This window comes from Fopius arisanus, unplaced genomic scaffold (assembly GCF_000806365.1).
Source record: "Fopius arisanus strain USDA-PBARC FA_bdor unplaced genomic scaffold, ASM80636v1 scaffold00052, whole genome shotgun sequence".
NCBI classification, from domain to species: Eukaryota; Metazoa; Arthropoda; class Insecta; order Hymenoptera; family Braconidae; genus Fopius; species Fopius arisanus.
The window spans coordinates 544592-569773 of NW_011887791.1; the positions used below are offsets into that span (position 1 = coordinate 544592).

Sequence of the window (25182 nt, forward strand, 5' to 3'; positions counted from 1 at the left end):
ATAATCTAAAAGCGAGTGGGCATTGCTCTTCTATTACATCAATCATTGTGTCCGTTTATGCTAATAAATTAACAATATGTTTCTGATACACAGAGAAAAGAAAAGGGTTGAGTATTTACGCGATTGATCGTCATTTAATCTTTCTTCTTCTTGACTCATGTCCGAAGTGACTCGAGTCAAAAGCATCTCATCTTGCCGAAAGCATGTGGACTTGAATGTAGCCTTCGTATTGTTTTTCGCATCTAGTGAATATTTGGCGCAATGATTGTGCAATTTTGCGCAAAGATCGATTCAGGAATCGCGTCGGCTGATTAAAAAAAGTTCGTTGCCTAATTTCTTTTTTTAAATCCTTGATACTTCACATCAAACCTGTCAAAATGAGATGACAATATCGCTTCAAACCCGCGCAATCGATTGCCTCAAATCCAATAGATATCGACTTCGATCGAGACTTATATCAGTGGAGCGAATAATTATTCGCACGAAACCAATGTTTACTGTGATAAAAACAATAAGCATTTCGATTGTAAAAAACAGTATTTCGCATTTTCTATTTTTTCCTAAACTTTATTCAACTACAATAATGACATCAGGTAGATAATCAGTCAAATCCTGATTCTCCCTCTGAATTTGCAATTGATTTTAAAAATAAATTTATAATAAAAAAATCGAATTTCTGAGTCCTGTAGCTGCCGTATCTCAAAAACCGAAAAACTCGGATTTCAAGGATTCCAATGATTCCAATGATTCCACCGATTCCACCGATTCCACCGATTCCACCGATTCCACAAAGAAAAAAAAAGTGTAAAAAACCAAAAAATCCGTCAATTCCGGAGATAGAAGTCGGAGGGGCCAAGCCCCCCTCCAGCAGCGACGGTACGCGGAATAATCCTGACGCGTCAGTTCTGGATGCGTCGCGTCGTGGTGTCCAGGGTGGGGAAAAAAAATATGAAAGACAGCGTAGCCAAAGTGAAGGAGCCACTGTGGAGTGAGGGAAAAGGAGATCGCGGGCCTCACCTGGCGGGGAGGTGGGCGGCTGCGCAACATAGAAAATAGCAAGAGAAGGAGGTGTCGGGGAGGTAAAGAGGTCCGTTGAGGTGGGGGTAAAAATGGTTAGACGAAGCGGAGGTGAAGCGCGACCGGCCCTCCGTGAACGCGGGGCCCGAGCTAGTCCAGTCCGGGACAGCACGCCTCCTGCTGCACGCTCCACGAGGTACACGCAGCCTAGATCATTGAATCGAGCTGTACACCGGACTTGAGCTTGCTCTTACATTTATTTATTCGTCGTATTCATCGGGTGTTTATTATCGATTTATTTGTCGCGTTGGAAAATTTTTGTGCATTGTGATTTGTTGTTTATCTTTGGCTCAGACCTGTGCTCACACGCTTCGCGAACTGTGACTAGGATTGACCGCGGCCAACGAGTCAGCTGGTGCGCATCCGAGGGTACGAATACATCACAACACGTCCGACGGAGCGCGAAAAACGTCCACTTCACGCCCACGCGAGTGCAAACATTTTCGTGCAATTGTAGGTTTTTTTTTCTTGTGAAATTTTTATTGGAGTTTTTTTTTTTTATTGTTTGCCTGTTGATTCTCGCTGATGATGTTGGGTCTTCGGGAACTCTGAGTGATGTGCAGCGATCAGTGGTTGACAATTTGAGGATCGAATTATTGATTAAGGTTGACGGATCGTGTGATATGGTATACGTGTGCTAAGTGATGAACCTCGGTTTTTTTGCACGGGGTGGTTGTAGTGCAGATTATTCAGAGACTTCAACGCGTGGCGCGGAACGATCGACTTGGGAATACAGCGGTGTGCGGAGACGGTTTTTGTGGGTAAGTGTGGAATTAATTATTTTTATTTTTTATCGGGGATTAATTGTGATGCAAGCATGGGGTGGGTGAAGATGAAGTTATTGATTTCAATCGAGTTCGAGTGAATGGTGTGGAAAATCGATTTATTCTGTCTCGAATCGACGGCTGGGATCAAGTCCGATTTGGATATATGTCAATATCTAATCGATCAAGTAAATTTTTCCACTGGATTTAACGAAATTAATTGAACTCCAACATAATTGAACTTGAATCGTAGGATTGACTCAAGGCGTCTAGATCCAACCGTTCGCCAATTCGAATAATTTCTTCTTCTTTTCAATTCTTAATGTCCACGGAATATTTATTCGATGCGGAAACTCTTATCAACTCACTACATTAATAGATTTGTACGCAACGTGTGTGGGGCCCATTTGTCCTTCCAAGACATTTCTATTAGATAACGACCCCCGTCCCCCCTAATCGTAAAGGCTACAATGTCCGTTCCCTCATGAGAATTCGGGGGCATTACAGCGACTCCCCTCGGGACGAGGTAGCACCTGTAGACATTTCCCCACATATCTTAGGAAATAAAGTACTAAAATACGTTTCTAATCGTCCGACAGACCCTTAATAGTAGCATCTGTCCGGACTACCCTTGCACGGAGCGGGACTTTAAACGCATATCTCTCCCTTCAAGACATACCAACGGCTTGTATCCAATACCCGTCTTGTGAGCAGTTGGGGACGTCAGGTGGTGCTCGTTATTAGGGGCTGCAAGGAGTCGCGGGATCACACGTACGACAATCAACCCCTGGTCGACGACCTACCCATACACAACGTGTACCGTAGAGTGTAATTTTTTTTTTCTCAGGCGACAAACGATGTCTCGTTTTGGTAGAACGAGTTTCGAGCGGATGTAACGAATTGGCGGCGGGTCGGGGGGATTTTTTTATTTGTTGTTTCTTAAATTTTCTTCTCGATTTTTGAGGCCCCATGAGTTGGCAGGAATCGTGGAACGGACGTTCTGGGAGAAGGGACTCGTATGTTTTTGTGATGAGGAAATTTCCAATTTTTCATGTTTTTGATGGACTTGGGAATATTTCTAGATTTTATTTTATTTATGGTGATAATTTATAAAATAATTGTTCAGACCAAAATATTTTTCATATTGTAATGAATAATTAATTAAAATGATTTTTCCAACGCAATGGCAAATCTGAAAAATTTCCAAAACGTCTGAGGTCCATCAGAAAATTTCACGAAAATTCCAAATAAATGAACGTTTTCTCCACCACAAACAAATACACATCCTCATCCGAAGATTATTGTAAATCGGTGAGCGCCGATCGGTCACGACTGCTCCCTCGTTGGTACCTAACCAGTATGAATATTCGAAATTGCTAATAAATAATAAACGTCACGGCATGGCCGCGTGCCATAACTCTCGAGTCCGAACGAGTCATGTACAAAACGTTAAGGATTTGCAATGCGGGGTACGAGATTGAAAGAGGACAGGGGACATTATCTCAGCTGGATATCGGTGCGAGTAATTCTGTGATGTCATTGCGAGAATGTGTCGCTCATAGGATTATTCCCTCCACCATGACTCCAGTAGCAGGACAGCACCAACCGCTCAAACTAATGAAACGAATAGAGATGCGGACTATGAGAATCTCACAGACAAAATATATATGCTAACAATTATATCTAACATATTGCCTTTGGGCTGAAAATATATTCATGCATTCGTCAGATATATTACAATTATATTTTTATAAAACCATATGTTTTTTATTCGAAATCTCGAACGTTTTGAGTCACTACTCAAACACAGTATGGAGATCCATATTTTTAAATTTGATATCCAATTAAAAAATCTAACAGTGACAGCAGATAGGAAATTGATATCTCTTGTTATCAATGTATTCCATGTAATTTAGTTGTCAAATGATAAAGCGTGATAAATTGACTTGATTCCTAGTCGAGTTATTAATGAATACTTCATTATTAATTTTTAAAAAAGTCTAGGGGATAAATTGACGATTTCTAACAGATTTGGATGCATTAATAGAAGACCCACCAGAGGAATGAATTATATTAATATTTTTATTTACTCCATTGTTGCAGCACTCAATCATCAGAATTGTCATAAAAATATATTGTATAAAATATCCCAGTTGCAAAATGATGGGGTATATTTCGGGCTTGAGCTGTTGCTGAAACGGAATGGAATATTCTCAGATAAATCGAACAGCAGAAATGAACAAATAAATGAAATTTGTGATAGTTTCATGGGTAACTTTCCGCCGTAACAATCCGTCCGCCTCTCCCTGAAGGATTCGAATAAGAAACGTCCCATCGAAGAAACAAACCGGTTCGATGAAAAAGCTCCGGTCGCACCTCGAGGGCTTCCTCCTTCGTGTATCAACTGGTGTTCTCCGTTCTATTCCGTACAGCTGTGGTAGTCACTACCGTATGGACTTTGCTAAAGTACAGCAATTTAGAAGAAGTAATGAATAAATGAGGAAAATCGAGGGAGATGGTAGACTGTTAATCGTGCTGTTGGGCTGCGATAATTACCTTACTTTATGCTATTATAATTGTGCAAATAAATCAGCCCGAGTATTTGCTTACCAAGTAATAATCGCGTGATGCGATATGGACACGTAATCCTAGTTCGTTATTTACGGTGAATTTTTGCGGGAATAACTTAACATTTTTTTTAAATTTCATACTCCCGGCGCTCGTACAGACAATTGGGATTTTTATGTCTTCTCCTTCCAGCGGGACCATGCGACCAACTTTTTTCCCAACTCATTTGCTCCATCGGCAGACCTTTCCGGTAGCCATATTGGAGAACCATGGGAAATCCTAACTTATGCAGACCATTTTAGCTGGAAATATATCACTGTATATCTGAGATCCATGGGATATATATCCTGTCGCGATATACTCGTATATTTGCTCCTACCATATTACATTTTTATCTGAAATATCATTAAATATTATAATTATATCCTAAATCACGAATCTTTGTGACTCAATAACCATTTGACCATTTTAGATTAGACGACTCGGCTATTGTCACGAATAGAAGTGATTTAATATGGATATCGTTCATTTCAGAGATGGCAATGGCTCGATTGATTCAAATGATTCAAATGATCCGAATGATTAAAATGACTGGATGCTGCAGTATGAGAATACCGATAAGAGGCAATCTCGATAGACCCAATACATTGGGCGAATCTTGTTTCGTTTATTAGCTGTGCAGCGAGTTGGCAAGTAGATGGTTAATTGCAGTACGGCATCGCGCTCTCCTCCGGTTATACAGTTACCTTGCGAATAGATATACGAGTTGGTGGAATGAGGGAGTGAGACACATGTGCGAGGTATAAGTGGCCAGCAATCGCGCGCTTCTATCCTCGCCTGCCCTATACTAACCTATACCGGACTATCTGCGTGTACAAGTAGCGCGAATCTATTTATAGTTGGCACTCGGTATGCCTAGGGTATCGCGTGTGTATGGGATTTTGCTAGTGTATTGGATGGTGGGTCGATGTATGGAGATGGAAGTTGTGGGTAAGGAAAAGAGAGACTCGTGCTATTCGGAGCTGTGGACGCCGTGCCACACCTGGCCCCGATTGCATCCTACCTATCTATTCGACTTATTAGAAACTTTGCTGCTCGATACTGCTGCACTGTGACTCCACCCAACTTTGCGCAGACTTTGTTGCATGCGGTTCGAATGGGTCATCAGGATGAGTTGTCCTCAGACAGGGTGAGACGTCTAATCTGAAATTTTTCATTTTTTTAAACTACCCTCTTCACAACCGAAAATTTACATTCAATTTATCTCGAGTTTTTTAATCCCAGAATTAGGCAATTTTTGGAATATTCAACATTAGTCGAACGATTCAAGTTGTCCTTGAAATTTTCATAATTTTCCACGGTTGTCCTTGGGATTCTCAGGATTGAGTCGTGAAGATTAAGACGAAAGGGTTAATTTCGATAAAAAGGTGATTAATTAAAATTTTCCAACAGTGCGATGTTGATGGGGAGAAGCTATAAGATGTGATGAAAAAATTCATGGTTTCTCAAGCTTATCAATCGGCAATCAGCAATGTACTACATCGATCTCACGCACCTGTTACTCGGCGACGATCGTTGGCGATATCAATGGACGGGAGCATGCACACATGTGGTCACATTCATTTTATTCATGCCGGGTAAAACCGAGGTGGGACAACCAACGTAGAAATAGTATATTTGTGTATATTGTATATGTACATATCAATAAACTCAGGGTACATGCACACGATCAAACCCGTTCCACTGTAGCTGTTGTGGTATTCACCGCACGTTGTACGGATGTAGTCATCTGTATCAATCAGGGTAGGTTCTCGAGTCAGTGAGCATATACCAACACCTTTTCTTCTTTCAACCCGATGTGTATTCCGTGGGCACTTAACTCCAATCAGCCATTTCTCGTGACTGCCTCGTCACTCCGATGTTGGCTGTGTAATTATTGACACATCGATGGTCATTGAATTACTCCAATAAAAGGAATACACCAGCTGTCTGGAATGTGACGATAAATCTGTGCAATTGCATCGCGAGAAGAACGTCTGAAGCTCAAGAGAATGGATTCTTCTGTTGATAATTTGGTCCAGTTTACGATTTTCAAAGCCGCAAGTTGATTTTTCAAATTTTTTCGGGCGATTACGGGACAGAATTTTATTTTCTCATACATGTGTATTTCACTGGAGAAATAACCTTCATGATATCATGTAATTTTTCTATAACTGTCTGTACTCTCCCCTGCACTTTCGATGACGCTGTTTCTCGTGGGAAAGACGGACAATTCTGGTATGTGAGCTGGTCAAGTACATGCGCGATGAGTGCGTATGCCTTCAAAAGAGAATCAGGTGTGCTTTCCTCAGCGAAGTCACCATCACAGTGATATGCATACACAGCCCAGCACTTAGCAGCTTTGTCACTTGTTGCCATTCTGTTTTTTTTTGTTTCCTTTTTTACCAAGGAATGACACGAGAAGTTGTACCCGATGGGATAATTGAAAGTGAACATACCGCGCAATAATACGCACATAATCGCTGCCAAAAGGCGAAAAATGGCGAAAAAAATTGGGGCCACATTGCGAAAAAATAAATTGTATTAGTTGGGAAGAATGGATCGAAATGTTCATTACAAAATCATTGGTAGTCCTCCGTCCATCGCTTTGTTTATTTGCGTATGCTGGTGTAAACGACCGGAAATTCGCGGTGTCACGTTATTACACGCGCGGTACTCTACACCAGTCGTGGGATCAGGTGCATTCCCAACTCGCCATTTTTCTCCGTGAATAAATTTTCAGAAAAATACTAAATTTATCCAAAGAATTTTTACCTCCGTTCTTTTCCAGGGAAATTTCCACGGGGGCATTTTTCCCCTGATATTTCGTTCCAGGGGAATTTTTCCTGTGAAATATCCGAGCTGTTTCCCGGGGAAATTTCTCCACTGAGAATTTTTCGGAGACAACTTGTGACCTTTGTTTGCGGGGTAATTTTTGCCAATGGGAAATTTTCACGGGAAATTTCCTCGTGGTATTTTTTTCACAGGAATTTTTTTTGGAGGAAAAAAAAGTGATGGTGGAGGGATACGGTTGCAGTGAGTACGGAATACTGGTGTACGTGCGGTTGGATATCAGGTGCGAGTGGTAAACGACGGGGACGATGGAATACTCCGTGAAAAGGTACACGTGAGCACTCGACCGATCGCATAAGATACTCGATCGGGACGCAGAGTCGATCGGATATCGAACCAGCATGCAATGGGGCGGTTAACAGCAGATCGATCCATCGAATAAACTTGCTGCCGAGAGCAGCCCAATGAACCTGTGTGTACCTTCATCTTTATTATCTACACACTGTGACAAGGAAAAGTATTATTACATACGGAGCGAAGGGTTCTTCATGAATTTAAACTTGTAACATTCACTCATCGATTGAGAGTCCGGGTTTGCTGTACACCAATGGAGGGGTAATGATCAGAAAATAATGCGAGAAAAGGATAAACAAAAAATAATCGTTTCATTTATTAATGAATTCCGGGATTCATGTTCAATATAAATTAAAATTCACAGAATGACTGAGATAACAATCATTCATTGACATTCCATAAATTAAATTATTCAAAAACAACAATTGAAAAAATCGAAAATCCCAACAAAGATTTTTAAAAACCCGGAAATGAAAAGTTAATCAGTTAATCTCATTACTAGAAAATTATTTCTCTGAATTGTCAATCTACTAAATATTGAGCACTCAATTATTATATAATCGTAAAAACTCCAACTTTTCTGGAATATTTAAAATAAATAAGAAATTTACAGACCGTTTTTAATTGACATTAAATTAAAAGTCATAATTGAAAATTCAAATGCCCCACGACTGAATGCTCGAGAAATGTTTAAAAATGCAATGAAAATTGATTAATTAACAAATGTTTCATTTCTGTATTTTCGAATTCAGTAATTTGCAATCTGATGTTGATTAAGGTTTATTTCCATCGGGGATTTCCATAAGCTAGAATATTGGGAAATATTATTTCGGAAAACTGATGTGTTTGAAAAAGATAATATCAGTAGATATCATCTGCTTATCAAATAATCGAGTAAAAGTAATTAATAAGAAATACCCACCAGGATGCACTAAAGTCTATGCCGTGTTTAATATAACTCATATCGCTGATCAAATGGAAGATACACTCTGGTTTCTCCGTAAATTCGCGGCAGTTTTCCTGCTGCATTACACACTGGGCCCTACGTATATACTCGTTCATTTTAACGAGGTGCCATTGGACGGGATATTTTATATTACAGTCTCTACTTGGCAAGTACCATTACACCACTACCGCCAACTCAACTCATACCCGCGGCTTGTTTAACAATCATTATTTGCGGATCCAAGGTATTTCAGATCGCTATCACATCGCATCTGGAGAGTATCATGCCCAAAACCGACCAACGCCCCTATTGTATATTTTCACACTTCACGGGTAATATTGATTACAGGCATTACTTTATCCATATTTTAGTTTTTTTTCTTTTCAATCTTTCATGTGAGAACTCTAGAAGAAACGGAAAAATTGTGACGCAATCATTGACATTTTATATGAGTTTGCAACAATAAGATTCCTGAAATTGCACATAATAATTCATTGATTGCCGATTTCTTTGTGAGAATTGTTGAGAAAATTGACGAACTTGTGACGCAATCGATAATTTTATTGTTTCAATATTTTATGTCATTCGGTTTTTTAGTTTACGGGGAAATAATAATTGTCTTCCCTTTTTTTTAAAATGAAAACGAAATTTCAAGCAAAATATTTGATTTGGTGGTGATTTCATTGAATAATTGTCAGGACAATGATTATTATAGATAATTTTCTAATTAAATTTTAATTACAAGTGTTTTAGACGATAAATCGCGAGAAGATCATTCCGTTTGGGTCGAGAATTTGTTATAAAAATATCTGCACCGGAATATCTCACTTTTTCCGATTAATTGAATTAAAATTTCCGTTTCTCCACCTTTCCCACCAAATTATAATTAAAATTAAATCCCGGAAACGTCACACGACAACTAAAACTCCCCCAACTTTCCCAGAAACTCCCGTAAAACTACGACTCATTAAAAATCCCAGATCTGCTCCAAAGAATTTTCCAAAAAACGTAAACCCCTCCGGTTATCCCGAGCCAACATTTATTCGAAACCTGCGAGTCACCGGTGGCTCTCACCGCACGAAAAAGTAGAATCAACCTAATTTTCCTTCAATTTACTCGGTGGCAAAGCTGGCGAGCGCCGGAAGTCGCTTGAATGAAAAAGCCAAAGAGAGCGAAAAAAAAAAGATAAAAAAAAAGGGAATTTTACGTCCGTTGGGAGCATCCGGTGCGGGGACCAGTGACGCAACGATCGTCGGCGGTGAGAGTACGATGACTGGAAAAAAAAAAAAAATGGAGAACACAGACGTTACACCTCACTTGAACATTATCGCAATTTGCGGAGAATGCTGGAGATCATTAAGATCACCTCGTCATGTACATAACGATAATACGTGATTATTTTTTATCACGATGTGGAGTATTCTGACAGAGTGGAATAGCAGAATGAAATGAAAGGAAAATATGATTGAAAAATCATTGAGCATGACCAAAAAGCTACCACGAGGGGTCTTCAACGACTGACAAATACACAGTAGTCTTGATAAAAACCTTGTCGACTTCCTGTACCACCCGCCTTCGTCCAAGGTCACATCGTTCCCCGTGTTCCCTTGACTGCGGGTCTCCCACCACATTTGCTGTACTTATATACCATGAGGTATATACTTACATTGGGATTATGCCTGCCTTATATCTCTCGCTAATCAGCCACTTGCGTATATTACCTCTCAAGGTTATCGGAAATGTTTCCCCAAAAATTGTTAAATTCAATCTTAAATCCTCAAGTGAGGTGACACTATATTTTTCCACGGGAAAACATTCACCCGGAATCATTTCTTCCGTGTCATTATTTCCTTGGAATATTTCCACCTGAAAACAATGAAAATATTGCAATAATATTATATATTATATATTATAATATTATATAATATTATATATTATATTATATTATATTGATATTATGATCGTACGAAAATGATGGAAATATTATAATATCATTATTAATTATAGTTATTGATATTTTTATGTAATATTAGTATTTAATAATTAATTGAGACTGCTAGCTGAAAATGTTTATTAAATTCGTATTGATTTTGAGAATGCGAAAATTTTCAATAAAATTGCAATAAAATTCAATTTCGAATTAAATATCCTGCGTCAGCTGTTGAAGTCAATCAGTCGGTCCTAATGATGAGTTTATTATCACCCCATCGCTACTGAAGGATTAAGAAATGAATGATAATGCAGAAGTGGAAAAAGTCGGCTAAATGGGGTGGGGGAATTCGAAAAATAAAAAAGTCCGCCTCGAATCGTGAACGACTTTCCCATGAATGAGAGGGAATCAGTGGTCTGAGGCAGCAGGAAATACCAGGACCAATCAATTGTTTACGCCGGTCTTCTTCTCAGGCCTTGATCTTTCGTTTCTCAAATTCCGAAGTGAAAAATTGTTCGCCACCATTGCCGCGAAAAATCGTTTATTCCTTCGGATAGTTTCTCACCGCTCGATAGATCCAGCACTAATTAGAATTATGGAGTACTTGAAGTTGATAGGGATGTCGACGACATTTAAAATCCGATGAGAAATCTCACATTTTTATTATTTTAATTGAATTGACGAGCACGTAGTTTTAATTCAATTAAAATAAGTGAAAGGAAAATTCTCTGGAATTCCAAAGACGAGAATGAGCATAAATGTTATATGCAATATAGAAATCAATTAATTCTTCATGATTTACTCATTCACCTACTCGATGGAATTGAATCTCAAAATAGAATTCGCAATTCGCAATTAAATAAAAGACCATTGAACAGACCACTCCAAAATTCAATCTACACAGAATTAGACACACATAAATAAATTTTATCCTCGTCGAATTACCTCAAAAACGCGTCAAATTGATTTCTAATTGATCAACAAGGTCGCCATATTTATATTCAAGGCGGGAAATAGGAGACGGCGCGCGCAGCGCCCGACGATCCCGACTGTACCTGAATTTTCCGCTAAAAACATACGACACCGCCTCTTAAATTCATTTAATGACCCCAGTAATTGAATAGTGAGTTCTGTAATTTTACTGAATATTTTTCATCGTGTGCAATGCGTTGGAGGCGACACCCGCGTGACGCTTGTGAAAGTGTACGAGATCACGGGTAAACTAGTGTATACACTCGAGGGAGATTCCCGGGACTTTATCATGACTGGTGATCGTTAAAAATGCACAGTGGCACGCGGCCGACAATCCACCGGAGTTCGTATCCCGTTGAGGAAGTTCTGCATGTGTGGAGACCAACACAGTGACCGATGGGTGAGACCAGGGTGGGCGGATGGGAGACCCACCGATCGAGAAGAAAATCCAGAGCGCAACCTGGACCGGATCAACCACTCACTAAACACTCCACAAAGTGTCCATTAACCTCAAGAGGCGCCAACCCAAGAGTATCACTCCACCAAAAAAATAAAATAAATAGGCAACCACAGTTCAACCTGACCAAAGTGAGTTTTATGTCGAATCCCGTTCATAATTCTCTGATCAAGACTCTCCCGCGTCGATCTAGTCAGATTTGGATGGAGTGTCTGTATCCGGTGTGATTCAGGTTCTTCTGACCACGTCCGGATCAGTCATGAACGTGGATGCCTGATCTGAATCCTTCTAGAATATGATAAATATGTAATCAGTTCAGGATTTAACTTGAGCAATCAGGGAGTTCAGGCCCACTGCTGCGTAATATACTAATTCGAAATTGATCCGAATCAGGCTTTACTGATCCGAATCAGGCTTTACTGATCAGTCTCTTATCGAATTATGATTTGAATTTTCTCTCGGGCAGCTGTTGTAGACACACCGAATGTGGAGCGAGGTTTCTCCAGTAGGTCGATGCAAGATATCCACAAATTTGATAGCGGAATGTAAATCGACTGATCGAAGTGAGGCGGTTTGATACAGTTATGCGTATAATCCACCTGGATTATCCACCTGATCGGAGCCAATCTCCGTGAGGATTCATTGTTGGCATCTGCACAATATCCAGATACAATGAATTCGCCTGGGTCTACAGATCCAATATGTCTAACGGCCTTTTTACCGTTAGAAAATGCGCCTGCGCGGGCGGGACTCGATTCAATCGGTTGTAAAAAAAAAAAACATGGCGCCTGAAGTGTGCCAATATATCTCTATATAAACAAGTAAAGAGAACACGTACACTATGTAAACGACGGGAGCAGCCGATCTCTTGACCGTCGCTCATACATCCTCTGATCCCCATTTCATTATGCGAGTTAGAAACCATTTTTGTTAAAGTATTTAGCATTATTAATTGGAGAGAATACAAAGATAGAATACAAGAACACACCGAAATGCAATTGTTAAGTCGGAAAATGACTTTGAGAAAGGTTCATTGAAGAGGGGAAGTTTTTACACCGGTCTTGTGACGTCACAGGAAATCGTTGGAAAGGATTTTAAATTAGGTAGAAAGGGAAACAGGATAATTCTCGATATAATTTTACGAGAAAAATTTGACTGAAAAAATGGATAATCCAGATAAAAATGTTGGATGTCGAAAATGATGAAGATGACGAAATGATATCTAATGAGTTTATGATTTCATGAGTTTTTTAATGTTTTAGACAAAGAGCAGTTGACCATTAGTGGAAGGTCATTTTGCTACGTTTCCCGCATTTTCTATTGGTACCGGAAGTGTGATTTTGAGTGAATTATTTTCTCAGTGCAGTGTGTACTAATGCAGAGTGAAAAAATGAAATGATGTTGCATTATCTAATGGGGCGGTTCAATTAATCGTTTTGCACGAATGAACATTCGCGTTCACGGAGATCTTCTCATTCGTCGTCATTCTATTACTTGCAGATGAGAACATCGACGGTAGCGAGTTGCCGTAAAGATGCTCGACCATGATAAATTCGTAACGTACTCGCCCTGCCAACCTCATAATTTATAGAGTTACCTTCGATACGCCTTGGATGACTCTCCTACGAATCACAGATCAACGGCCAGCTTTTCGCGTTCGCCGAGGTGTTCTGAATAAAGTTAAATTATTGAATTACAGAATTCCGATTCCACTCGAATCCAACGTTTTCAGTAAATTCCGTAAAAATCTCGCGGCCTTATCAGAAGATTTAAATTGAGTCTCGAAATCTGACTGTTAAATTCAACTTGATATTAAAGTATTAAACCAAGACATAACTTTAACACCAGACACCTGAGTTCAACTTGAGACTCAAAGATCTAATCTCGAGATGATAAGTTTCAAAATGACATGGAATCCCTCCGAATGGACTTGCATTATCGTTTTCTAATGGCACATTTAATCAGATAGTAGGTAAACCTGAATACTGGAGGACTTGAAGAATGCGACAGACGGAGATATGTAGAATAACCCCGAAAAACTCCAGATGTCGACTGCCGATCACGACTTGATGTTAGGGTAATGAGGTGAGGCAGTGGATATAGATATAGCCTGTTGAGAGGAGTTCGTCTCTGTCGGACTCTTGGTCAGTTGGTCACGAGACAGGGAAGAGAGAAGGCATCTCCGTGAAGGGATTAGTTGATGGCACGTGCCACAACCCACAGGTGGCTTTTCTTCATTCTTCTCCTTCTCTACCAACTTTCGGTGTATTCTTACCTCACCACAATCCAACAGGAATTATTTCCATACAGCTCATACCGCCCTTTTTATTTTTCTCCCCGCATTCATAAAATGAATTCAACCGCCACACTTTCAAGGTACTTCCTATCACATTGCCCTCTTTATTTATTATTTTTTTTTAATGGAACAATTAGTCCTGTCCACCTGGTGTTGCAGGTTCAAGGGGTAAAAATACTGAAAGAGTTAGAGCCATTCCACTCTGAGATGAGAAATGAATTGCTGATTGCATCTCTGTCTTCGCGTTTGTAATTCTCTTCATTACGATTTTTACTTTTTCCATGCATTTACACATTTGGTATGGCAATCAATGCGATGACTCGACAAAACCATCAGCGATGCTTTTAAGACTTGCTCCCTTATCTACCTTCTGTGTTGTTGGTCAAGCCATGCTCCAATAGACTCTGGTAGATTTTTCTTCATTAATAAGACGTACATCGTCGTGCACTCGATTATTCTGGGCTCCGCTTGTACGTGACTTACCGGGGGATTGTACTTGGCGAAGTACGGAGGAAGTACATGGTGGGGAATACAAATGAATATTTCTTGGTGGTTTTGCTAAATAATTGAATAAATTCATGCACTTATCGGACATTATCTCTGTACTGTTGGAATATGCGGAGTTTTCAATTTTATTTTTTGATATTTTTCATAGCGATAACGGAGTCATCCGAGAAAAAAAAAATCTGAAGTCGTCAATTATTTATTTATACGAAGTATCAGTGAAAAAATAATATTCGATACACAATATTTTAAAAAATTCATAAATATAATTTTTTTCGTTGTTATTTTTAATAACAATTGCTTGCAATATCTTAAAATTCGAAAAATAAAGTGTTTAATAATCCGAAGAACAATAGGAAATTCCCAAGACCTTGCAAACGTAAACGGTCGATTCATAAGAATGTAAAATGATCTTGTATTCAAAATGTTCCATAAAAAATCGATAAGTGGGAATATATAAAAATTTATTGTTGCTATTGATACTAGTTATCACTTCCCATGGTCTCGCAATATCGGGAATGTACGTCATTAATAAACATTGATTCCCTGAGAACATCCATTGCGAAATTCCAGGCTGAGAGGTATGTTATGATGAAGAAAAATGAAACGAAATATCGTGGAAAGATTCCTGGCAAATGTCGTCGGTTTATGAACCGAGAAGTTATGCATTATGTATCGACTCGACTTTGGGATAACTTGGCTCTATTTTCAACGAGTATCCCATCCAATTTCTCGGCGTTGATCTGTTTGGATGTTACTTTGCTGCTGTGTTTATGCAGTTACGCGTGCACAGTAGTCTGAAGGGCAATTTCTCGATGCACATTGTCACGCATTGTTGAGCCTTGAGTACTGCCATTACACCATGAGACTGCCATGATCCAGGACCTCCAACTCCATAAATGTGAGATATCTGCCTTCAACACTCATTCTTTCACACAAAAAAACCATTCGCTTCCTCGATTCCATGGAAAAAATCCACATTCATCAATCATTTCCCAGCTCTTCCGTGGCTTTTGTAAATATCTTCGAAACTAAAGGAGATAGCGAAATACTTGTCATCATCTTTTTTATAGCTCTTCAAGAGCTCTGTGAGAAAGGTTATTACAAAAATTTTGATATCTTCCGTAGATTTCGACATTTTTGGTGAAAATTCGGGGATGGTGGGAGTCGACTTCACTCGGGCTACCGAGTTTTTCAAAAATATCTCTGAAAGGGGGGGAGATAGCGAAATTTTTGTGGGACCATTTCTAGAGCACTTGATTAGCTCTATAAAAAAAGTTATAACAGAAATTTTGCTATCTTCTTTAGATGTCGAGATTTTTATAGAAAAGTTATCAAAATTGACTTGAATCGGTTGAGCTCTTCGCTACAAATTCATATTTTTTTTATTTGCGGGGCACAACAGCCTGGAATATTATGGGCTAGGTTGATTGGAGGTACTTCTGAATTGCGTTGTTCGCAGCCATTGTTTGTTAGATATGAGTCATGAACGAATTTAGTTATTCTTCGGTTTCCGGTTCGAAGTTGTACTCCGACCTTGCAGCTTCGATATCCGATTATTTATATAAGTTCTCTGAAAATACGACTGATCAAGTCCACGTACCCGGATATCTAAAGACATATTACGTAATATTAAATGAAAACATAGGACCCACGGGGAATAAAAAAAAATGGCTGAAGGACCGATGGAGATTTTTATTTTCCTGGAATTATCTGTTTTTGTCAATGTTTCAATGTTTCTTCTAAAAGACGGAATGTAAAATTGATTGAAAGAGTAAAAAAGTAAAATCAACTGGACTTCTGATTAAAAAAATTTACGAGTTATTTAAATTTGTCTGTTGACTTAGGATTTTTTCCCATGGGCTTTCCCACCGCTGGTCCGCATCGTCGAGAAAATAGTGGTGAAAAGGGGTAGTTAGTGAAATGCAGAGGATTGAGTGGTCATAAAGAATTGTTTAGCGATGCGTATGAGGCCGGTCCTGGGAGCTGTTACCAACTCCCACGGTGGTACAGCACTAGAAGTTGCGAAACGAGAAAGAAGACAAGAAGGAAGAAAGGGCAGGGTCTTTACGGCATTTACGTCGTTGAAACGTTGACTTGTTCTCCGTCCGTTGAAGAGGATCACCTGAGAAATATCTCGGATCATCACCGTTTTCTCTCCCTCAGCTCAACAATCACCAGTTGGTCTCGCTTCCTCCCTTATATTCACTTAAACCCTTGCAGCACCCACTTAAATTTATCTGGCGAGCGTTTACGTTGTGTCTATACTCCACAACATTCTATTCTCTATTAGATGAACTGTGGAAGAGACTAGAATTCATGATGTACGAGAAAAAGGGGCAAAATTAAAGGAACGAAACTCACTGGGAGAGATATTGAGGAAATTCAAAGCTTCCTAATCAGCTCATGCTGCAGTCGTAACGCTTCGGTTTTGCTAAGTTATTCGCATATATATTTATATTTCACTGGTCTGAAACATTCGACTTAAAACGTGGAAAGTGGATTCACGGTGGTCAGGTATATTGTATATTGTTGCTTCGAGGTTGTAAATATATCCGAGTATACGATCCTCCCCCGATTGTTGCCGAGTTAAATTCATGAAGGAGAGGTAAAATACTTGCCGAAGAGATTCTTTGCCACGTAACGGACGTATTTGTATTCTGGTTTCGTTCTCCCGGGAAAAGTGAATTTGTCTATTCTGTAATGGATGTAAAATGCCCTCCACCCTATGGAATATTATTATTCTAAACGGTGGCCAATAGTCGGCTTTGAAATTTAAACTTTTCACATTTTTCTGCTAAACATTTCTCTCTTGGGACCAAAGTAAATCAGGTCATTGAAAATCAAAGATATATCATCAATCAATTAATTCAATTCGTTTCACATTTGATATTTCACATTTTATCCAGGATATTTCGTTATTGACAAATCAAATATTCCATTCTCATTGGATTATTTTCTCTCAAAGACTTAGATTCAAAGACTCCCATTATTTTATTTTCCTAACTTATAATCTTCATTAATTTTTCAATAGTCATCATTACCATCAAGTTCTATTGATCAACACGTCATAATTTCCAATTAAAAACCCGCGGTAAATACTCAATTAACCAATCAATCAATCAATCACGCGGATGACTCTCCGATTCCCTGAAAATTCCGGAAAAATCCCGGATCGCAGGTCTCCTGCAGTCTTGAATTCGAAATCGTCGACCGCAGAATATACTTCTTTGATTTTTTTTTGGCAAAAACTCGGTGCCTCGGAAGGAAGACACGGTCACCTTTTTATCCACATCGCGGTCGAGCTTCTGTTATGTGCATGAAAAGAAGTGACAGCTGAAGAAGTCGGTGGTGAAAAAAAAATGGCGAATCTTTCTAGTGGATATTCTAGAGGCAACTAGAGATACACCGGTTTTCCGTTAAAGGTCGATCGGTGGGTAACCGCCTACTGGCGCAACCAAATTACACCTCATTCATCCTTTCATTCATTCTCTGAGGTCTCAACACTGCCAACTTCAGTCCAACCAACACCAAAGATCCAACGGGGTATCCCGGTAATAGGCAAAAAAGATAAATCCGAGGGGAACCCATTACTGTAGCGCAAAAAAAAAACCGGAGAAATTATCTGCCTCGGAGGATAAAAACCGTGACAAAGTGAATTTTGTGGGGATGGACCTGTGACTTTTTTCTAGTTTTTCATTTTCGAGCAAATGACCGGGATGTATTGCCACATCGTTTTCCAGTTTCGACACTTTTCGATGGTCAAATTAACTGGATCGACCTCACTGCCACTATCTCTTTTCATTCCTCGGGTGAACGAACGAGATAGGATCAGATGAGATGACGCAGGGCTTAATGGGAATTTTTTTTTTGCAAAATTAATGCGATTAAATAATTTCTTGCGTTATTGTTGACATTTGAATTTTAAATCACTTGGTTTATGGTATTTTTCATTGGGAATTTATAATTTAGAGAATTTATAGTTTAAATACTTTATCGGGACGATAACCCAAGGTCCGAAGTTAAAATAATTTAACAACTATCGAGACTGAATTGTTAAATAATTTATAAATCTCCGTTATAAAAGAATTAGAAGAAATCATGGACTTATAAGGATTATTTTTTGTTGATCTTCCAGAGAGACAGCCCAACCCTCGGCCGCCGTCAGATTGATCGAAACCATTGGATCACAATACAGAATCACGAGGGAAACACCTTGAATTGGCCTGCACTTGGTGGAAATAATTTCGATTCGTGCTATGATCAGCATGGAATTATCGGGCCACGGGACGCAGCATGGGGCACTCCATCTCGGCGTGGGTGTCAACCCGGGGGATCCCGCCCTAGCCGCTATCCATTCTCACCACCAGGACTCACTGGGAATGCAGCATCACAATCACACCGGCATCGGGAATGGAGGTATGCATGAGGAGTCCAAGAAAAAACGTACGTTTCTTCTTACGAATCCTAGTATCATTTTCATATAATTTCCCCAAACACGAATAGAAATATCCAAAGAAATATAGAAATATATTTTTAAATTAATGAATAATAATTGAAAAGCTAATTAATTCTATTGCACAACAGAGATTTTGATACTAAGTCGAATCCATTGTTTTTTTATACAATATTTAATACATAATATATTCCCGGAGTTGAATGGAGCTCGTGCAGATATTTTTTTCTCTCACTGTTTAAATCCGTGTCTGTAGATACCTGGTGGCTCACCTCAGGTGTTAATTTACCGTGAAATAACGAAAGCAAGTGACAATTATTGCGGATAAAAAAGTGTAGGACACATACCGAAGTGATAAATTTCCAGATAAATTGCTGTAGACGCGAATGAAGAGATGAGCCGTTCAGTATCCAACAGGTAATTGGTCTCCTTCTTGTCGACTGCATGCCAAGGGTTTATAAAGAAATGTTGCCGCAAGCACCGCTGATTTGTCCATGTCTTGGTGTATACTTGATTTACGCTATTCCCCTTCCGGCGACAATCAGCTGTAATAAAATACTGTCGTACAATGTGTAACGTAGGGTTCAGGGATTCTCCCTCAGTATCGCGAGATTAATTTACATAAGTCATAGCGGATTTTATCTCTATTTAATTATATTGGGTATTATTATCTTCGTGGGATTATCCCAGTTGAGAAAATTTCACCGTGTATCTCATCAATTATTACTCGAAATGATATGTTCCCAGTGATGAGTCAATTCTTGTATCCATTGACCACTTGGTGACGCCTCAACATCAATTTATCGCAGCATTTCTGTTGCTTTTTTTACTTGCGCATTTTTCCTTTTTTTTTGTCGCGTAATTGAATAATTAATTGTCATTCAATGGTCCGGGAATGATTTATTCAGGTTTTTTAGAACTTTTTCTTGGAATTATTTTCTTTTATTAATTTCATCGGATAATATTTCTGAGAACATCAAACTGATGAATAAATAGATTTATCGAAGGACATACGGAGTTTCTTGTTATAAATTTCTTGTTAGTTTCAATTCCGAAAATAAAAATAATTACAATTTTCTGCTTTTATCCTCTGGCTCACTCGATCATTTTCATAAAAAAAAGTCTTAAAAATCACCAGTAACAGTTCACAATTTATTTCCGAGTTCCCTCCTTTCGAATAATTCCAAATGCAAATAATTATTGCGTAATAATATCATAATTAATCATAATTGAACGCAATCAATCGAATTAGAAACCCAAAAAAAAAAGTAAGAAGCTAAAAATGAGGAATAAACAGAAGGAATATAATATTCTCGAGTTAAAATGAATTTTTTCGTGGGTGCAGTGTTAGATGAGTGGAGTGAGCAGATGAATGGTTGAAAGACAGCTTTGTTTGGTTGAAACAATGGCATTAGCGGGATGAAGGTGCGCGGTGGTTGGAGTTGTTCAAAAGATGCGGTGTACACCGAAAGTCAATGATCGAATGGCATCCAGCACATTGAGCTTTTATATCAGTGGTATTGCCAAGCAGTTGACGTAGATATAAGGGATTCCCCGTCGCGGATGTATGCTCCTGAGACGCGCCTAGTTGGGGTTATGAAGATGAAAGGACGCCGCCCAGTTCTCCAACCATGGTAAAGGAGAGCCGGTGACACTGCGTGAGATCACTAGATCGTTAACTACCGTGATATCAAAAATTTGACTCTTCCGATGGACCACACATTCATCCATTCATTAACCCCTTCAAACCGACAAATAAATATACTCCAATCAAATATACTCTGTACTTGTTTAAATACGCCATTTTTACCTAAGACAAGTACATTAATATATTAATTAATACACCTTGACGTGATTGGAATTGTTTTATTGATTGATTTAAATTGATTCTGCAGACGAAGACCTTTTCACCTGAAATAAATGACTCTTGTACCTCTATCAGGCCCAAATTCCGAGTCAACGATTGACTCGAAGTAATTCGACTTGAATAAAGTCGAATATCGACTTGAATCACTACTTCTCACTGAGTCCAACAGCTGGCAATCAATATCGGATATGCATTACTAGTTTATTGTATTCATTCCGACAAATAAACAATAGTCTCGATTCAAGTGAATTTTTTTTTACCCCGGTGCAGGCATAAATTTAGCAACTCCGTTGTTCACGTCACAGTTATTTAGTGTCGGTGTATAGTTTTCTCGAACAATAAAAGAAAACGGGTAATCGTCTGCTGAATGAGTACCTAGACCACCGTACACTTTGAGCTGGCCGGAGCAAATTCTCGAACGCGTAATCCTTACTTATATTCAGCCACATAGGCCGCACAGCAATCTCGATGTTCTGCATAGGATGGAGAAATAGAAAAATTTTAAAACTGGTAATACCGGAGCGCGTGACGATTACAGGCGGTGCAGGTCGCTTATAAGATTCATTGTGACTTAAGTCGATTCTCGATACAATATATGTATATGCATCCATGAGCATGTGCTTGACAGGAGAATGCGGTGACGGGCCGTTTGTCAATTGAAATCGCATTGTTCAACCGCGGGGGACAGATTTGTTGCTCTCTGAATCATTCCACGTGTCGACACTTTTTTTAACAAAATTGTTGTTGACACACGCAAAAACTGGATTTATTGCTCCCCAAAAATCACTCAATTCGAGAAATTTCTCCTTCAATTCAAATTTTAGAAGGTTCCTTACATGAAAAAATTTGGAGCTCGAAAAATATATGAAATACATATTTTCTATATTATTCATAAAATTATAGAGAATTAAAAAATAAAAATAAATGTTTATTTAAATATTTTAATTTCTCATCGAAAGAAAATTATGAAAACTCTTTATTTGAGATGAATCCATAATTTATTCAATTAAAATAATCAATTCTCGTGAGTTGCGCAATTTTTTGGAATAACATTTGAAATAAAGATTTCGATTTAATTTGAATTAGCCATTTTTCTGAGTGCAGGGTCGGTGACCCGCCTCACAACATCGTAAGTTTAATCCCCGCGAGTACACGTAATCCGCATGCATGTGCATTACCCACACAGCTGATTTCCACTTATGCATAATATCCACACGGCGTGGCTGGCCTAGTATCGAAACTATGATGCCTACCTATTGATTACTAATTAATGCAACTTTGCAGATACGCATCATTAAGCATAATAGGCAGTGTCTGCCCGCCTCGGTATTCATTCGTACTACGAAGCCGTTCGATTGCTCTCATTCACTCGCCATTGACGAGAAAAGTCCTGAGAAAAATCAAGAATTATATCCAAAAAAAAAAACACCACGACTTTTCAGGTGGATTTCAAAGAAAAAAGTGTGCCTTGACCAAATTTCAGTTTAATTTCAGAAAATTAAAAATTAAAATTTTTTTAAATTGAACATTTTTTTATATTCAACTTTTTTTTATCAGAAATATCAATTTTTTGATGATATCGCGTTTAATATGATTTTATGATTCAATGCGTCTCATGCTGCACTACTATATAAAAAAAAATGGTGGATTTAAAATATTATATATATGTATTTTATTATATTTAGTATAAAAATTTCGAGTATTTGACGTGTAATTGGAGTCAAAGGGACATTTTCTGGTGTCAAGAATATCAGTTCCTGGTGGGACTGAATTTTTTAAGATTGTGATGCGCGTAAAGTTGAAGGGTATCCATCCGCGTAACAATAATTCCAGGGGAGTGATACTTATATATGAAGGCAGAGCGAGCCGAGATAGTGAGTTTATTTATGGGGTTAAATGAAGAAACACAGCGAGATACGGCGATAGCCAGGTCTCGGTACAAATAGGTTGCCATGCAGGTTCCCATCGAGAGAACTCACTGGCATGTACCAGTTGTCATAAACTAACACGCCCTGGCGTATTCATCGCCCCCTCTCACAAGAAAATTTTTAAAAAATCATAAGCCTCTCATCTGATGTCGGACAACGCCGGATATTCTATACCACCATAAACTCATTTTTACCGATCAATTATTTACTCTGTTTTTCTTTTTCGCAGATGATGGCAGCCACGGCGGCAACGGCCAAGACGGTGAGTCCACTAATGCATGTATTTGTACTTTAGTCATTGATCATGCAAAAACACGGCGAGTACTTTGTACTCGCTAATCAGTCGGGTATTGTATTCTCGAGGCAAAGGTCGACCGAGAGAAATTACGAGTTGAATGAGGGGACACGGGTTTTGTTGCGCTTGATTGATAATAAGGGTGCTTATCAAATGTCCTAATGTTCAATAATGCAATATCCGATTGCAGCGGAAAATTGATATTTCAGGGAACGACTCGTAAACACTGACGGAAATACGATCCAATGCCGTAATTATTAATTATTCGATTAATTATTTGATGAATCGCGACAAATTGCGCTTTTCTCCAAAAGTTAATTAATTGAATTAATGCATTTGCTCATGGCGATTTGGTGCCAATGCCTGACAACATTGAATCCTCGAGTCGTCCCACATTGACTCACTTTTCCTGCGAACTAGACCACCAGCTGCATTCCTAGTGCAAAAGTGACGGTTGTGCCTGCATAAAAGACAAAAGCAGAAAGTGAAATTGTATTTTATTCCCCACCCATAATGTTGCGCACGATGAAGAATCTCCCATGAACTTAGAGGGCACACATGGAGTTGATGCACATCATCGTACAAATCCTCCACATCGTTGTGTACAAACACCACAGCTGGCAATTCGCGGGATTCACTCGCGTGTCTCGGCGTTGGGAGTGAGGTAATTTATGCCGATGAATTACATGCCAGAAACGTACAGTAGGTGGTGTGAAAAAAGAGTGGAGAGGAGCAGATAGAGGATAAAAAAAAAAACCAAAACACCAGTGACAAGCCAAAAAACGATAGAGAGAGACTTGATAAGAGTGAGAAAGAGAGAGACATTGCGGTGGCCAGGAGATTTATCGTAGGGTTTAAAGGGCAAAAGTTGGGTTGCAAGGTGTTAGACACGTCCGCTCCTCTTGTGGTGCCTCTCCGGGCATTCAATATTCAACAGGTATTTACATTTGCAAATTGTTTACGTCAGGTCATGATGAAATCTGTCAGAGTTTCGTTTATCGTTCCTTAGCTGCCTCCCTTGGTCAGGCTGTGTAGCCTCGGGGGGGCCGGCGCTCGGATCTTCCACCATTTCTCGTCGGTTATTTCGCGCTCAGTTCTTTACGTACGCACGTAATTATACTGCCCGAGTGGTATTAATCCTCTTAGTTAGGCTCTTACATGACTCCGCGACAGAAAGTACACGCGAGGGCCTGGCATAAACCAAACTCTGACATTCTATTCTTTTCCTCTTCCTCATCTCCCCCATCTATCATTTTTTTCCCCCCCGATATAGTTAATTGATTTCAAGTTCATTTCCCTGATTGACTTTTTAAATTAACGTCTCGATCCCGATAAATAAAATAATCATGAGACTATTGGAAAGATGTAGAAATTCATAAAAACGTACCCGGAAATGCATTCACTCCAGCATGACCCAGACCAATTTCGTTGCTGGATGATAGATATGTCCCGTTTGGAATAATACCCTTGCCAGCAAGAGAATGCCACACCCTTGGTCAACCTACATAGACCAGCGTCCACAACCATATGGGCCCATGGTATACCCCGAGCAAGAAATTCAATGGTCGCGTCACGTACCACACCGTGACGCATCTTGTTTCTTCAAAGTCACCCGACATCTCGTGCCCTCACACCAATCGATACGATTTTATCCCGCGACATCAGCCAACTTATCGCTTAATCAACTCCATCCATCTGGAATCCCAAGGCTTCCGCTTTGGCATCTAGTCATTACTGTGGCAGGCCGAACATTTGCCGATGAGTCGTCGAGTTTCGAATGAATCCAACAATTCCCGATCATCACCAGATGAATATCCACGGAGTATGTAATCTACTCTCGGTTACCAGCCCAGGTCGATAGGTAATTCTGACGCGTACCGTATCCCATGGGAATTCCAATCGCGTATCGAATCAATTCCATCGAGTTTTTTTTTTT

At 39.3% G+C, this 25182-nt stretch overlaps 1 protein-coding gene across 1 annotated transcript; it reads left to right on the plus strand.

The window, feature by feature from the left end:
• Positions 1-1428: 1428 nt before the first annotated feature.
• Positions 1429-23217, plus strand: LOC105268005 (uncharacterized). The gene is made up of 3 exons (XM_011307225.1): positions 1429-1838; positions 18839-19119; positions 23181-23217. Exons 1-3 carry the CDS (start codon positions 1722-1724, stop codon positions 23182-23184), a joined length of 402 nt encoding a protein of 133 aa, XP_011305527.1. The 5' UTR covers positions 1429-1721; the 3' UTR covers positions 23185-23217.
• The last annotated feature ends 1965 nt before the right edge of the window (positions 23218-25182 follow it).

What these genes read in the sequence shown, in the direction of transcription:
- LOC105268005 (XM_011307225.1), top strand. Translation starts at nt 1,722, where the DNA reads ATGAACCTCGGTTTTTTTGCACGGGGTGGTTGTAGTGCAGATTATTCA. An exon ending in TGCGGAGACGGTTTTTGTGG is followed by an intron (nt 1,839 to 18,838) that starts GTAAGTGTGGAA and finishes TTGATCTTCCAG; the next exon opens with AGAGACAGCCCAACCCTCGG.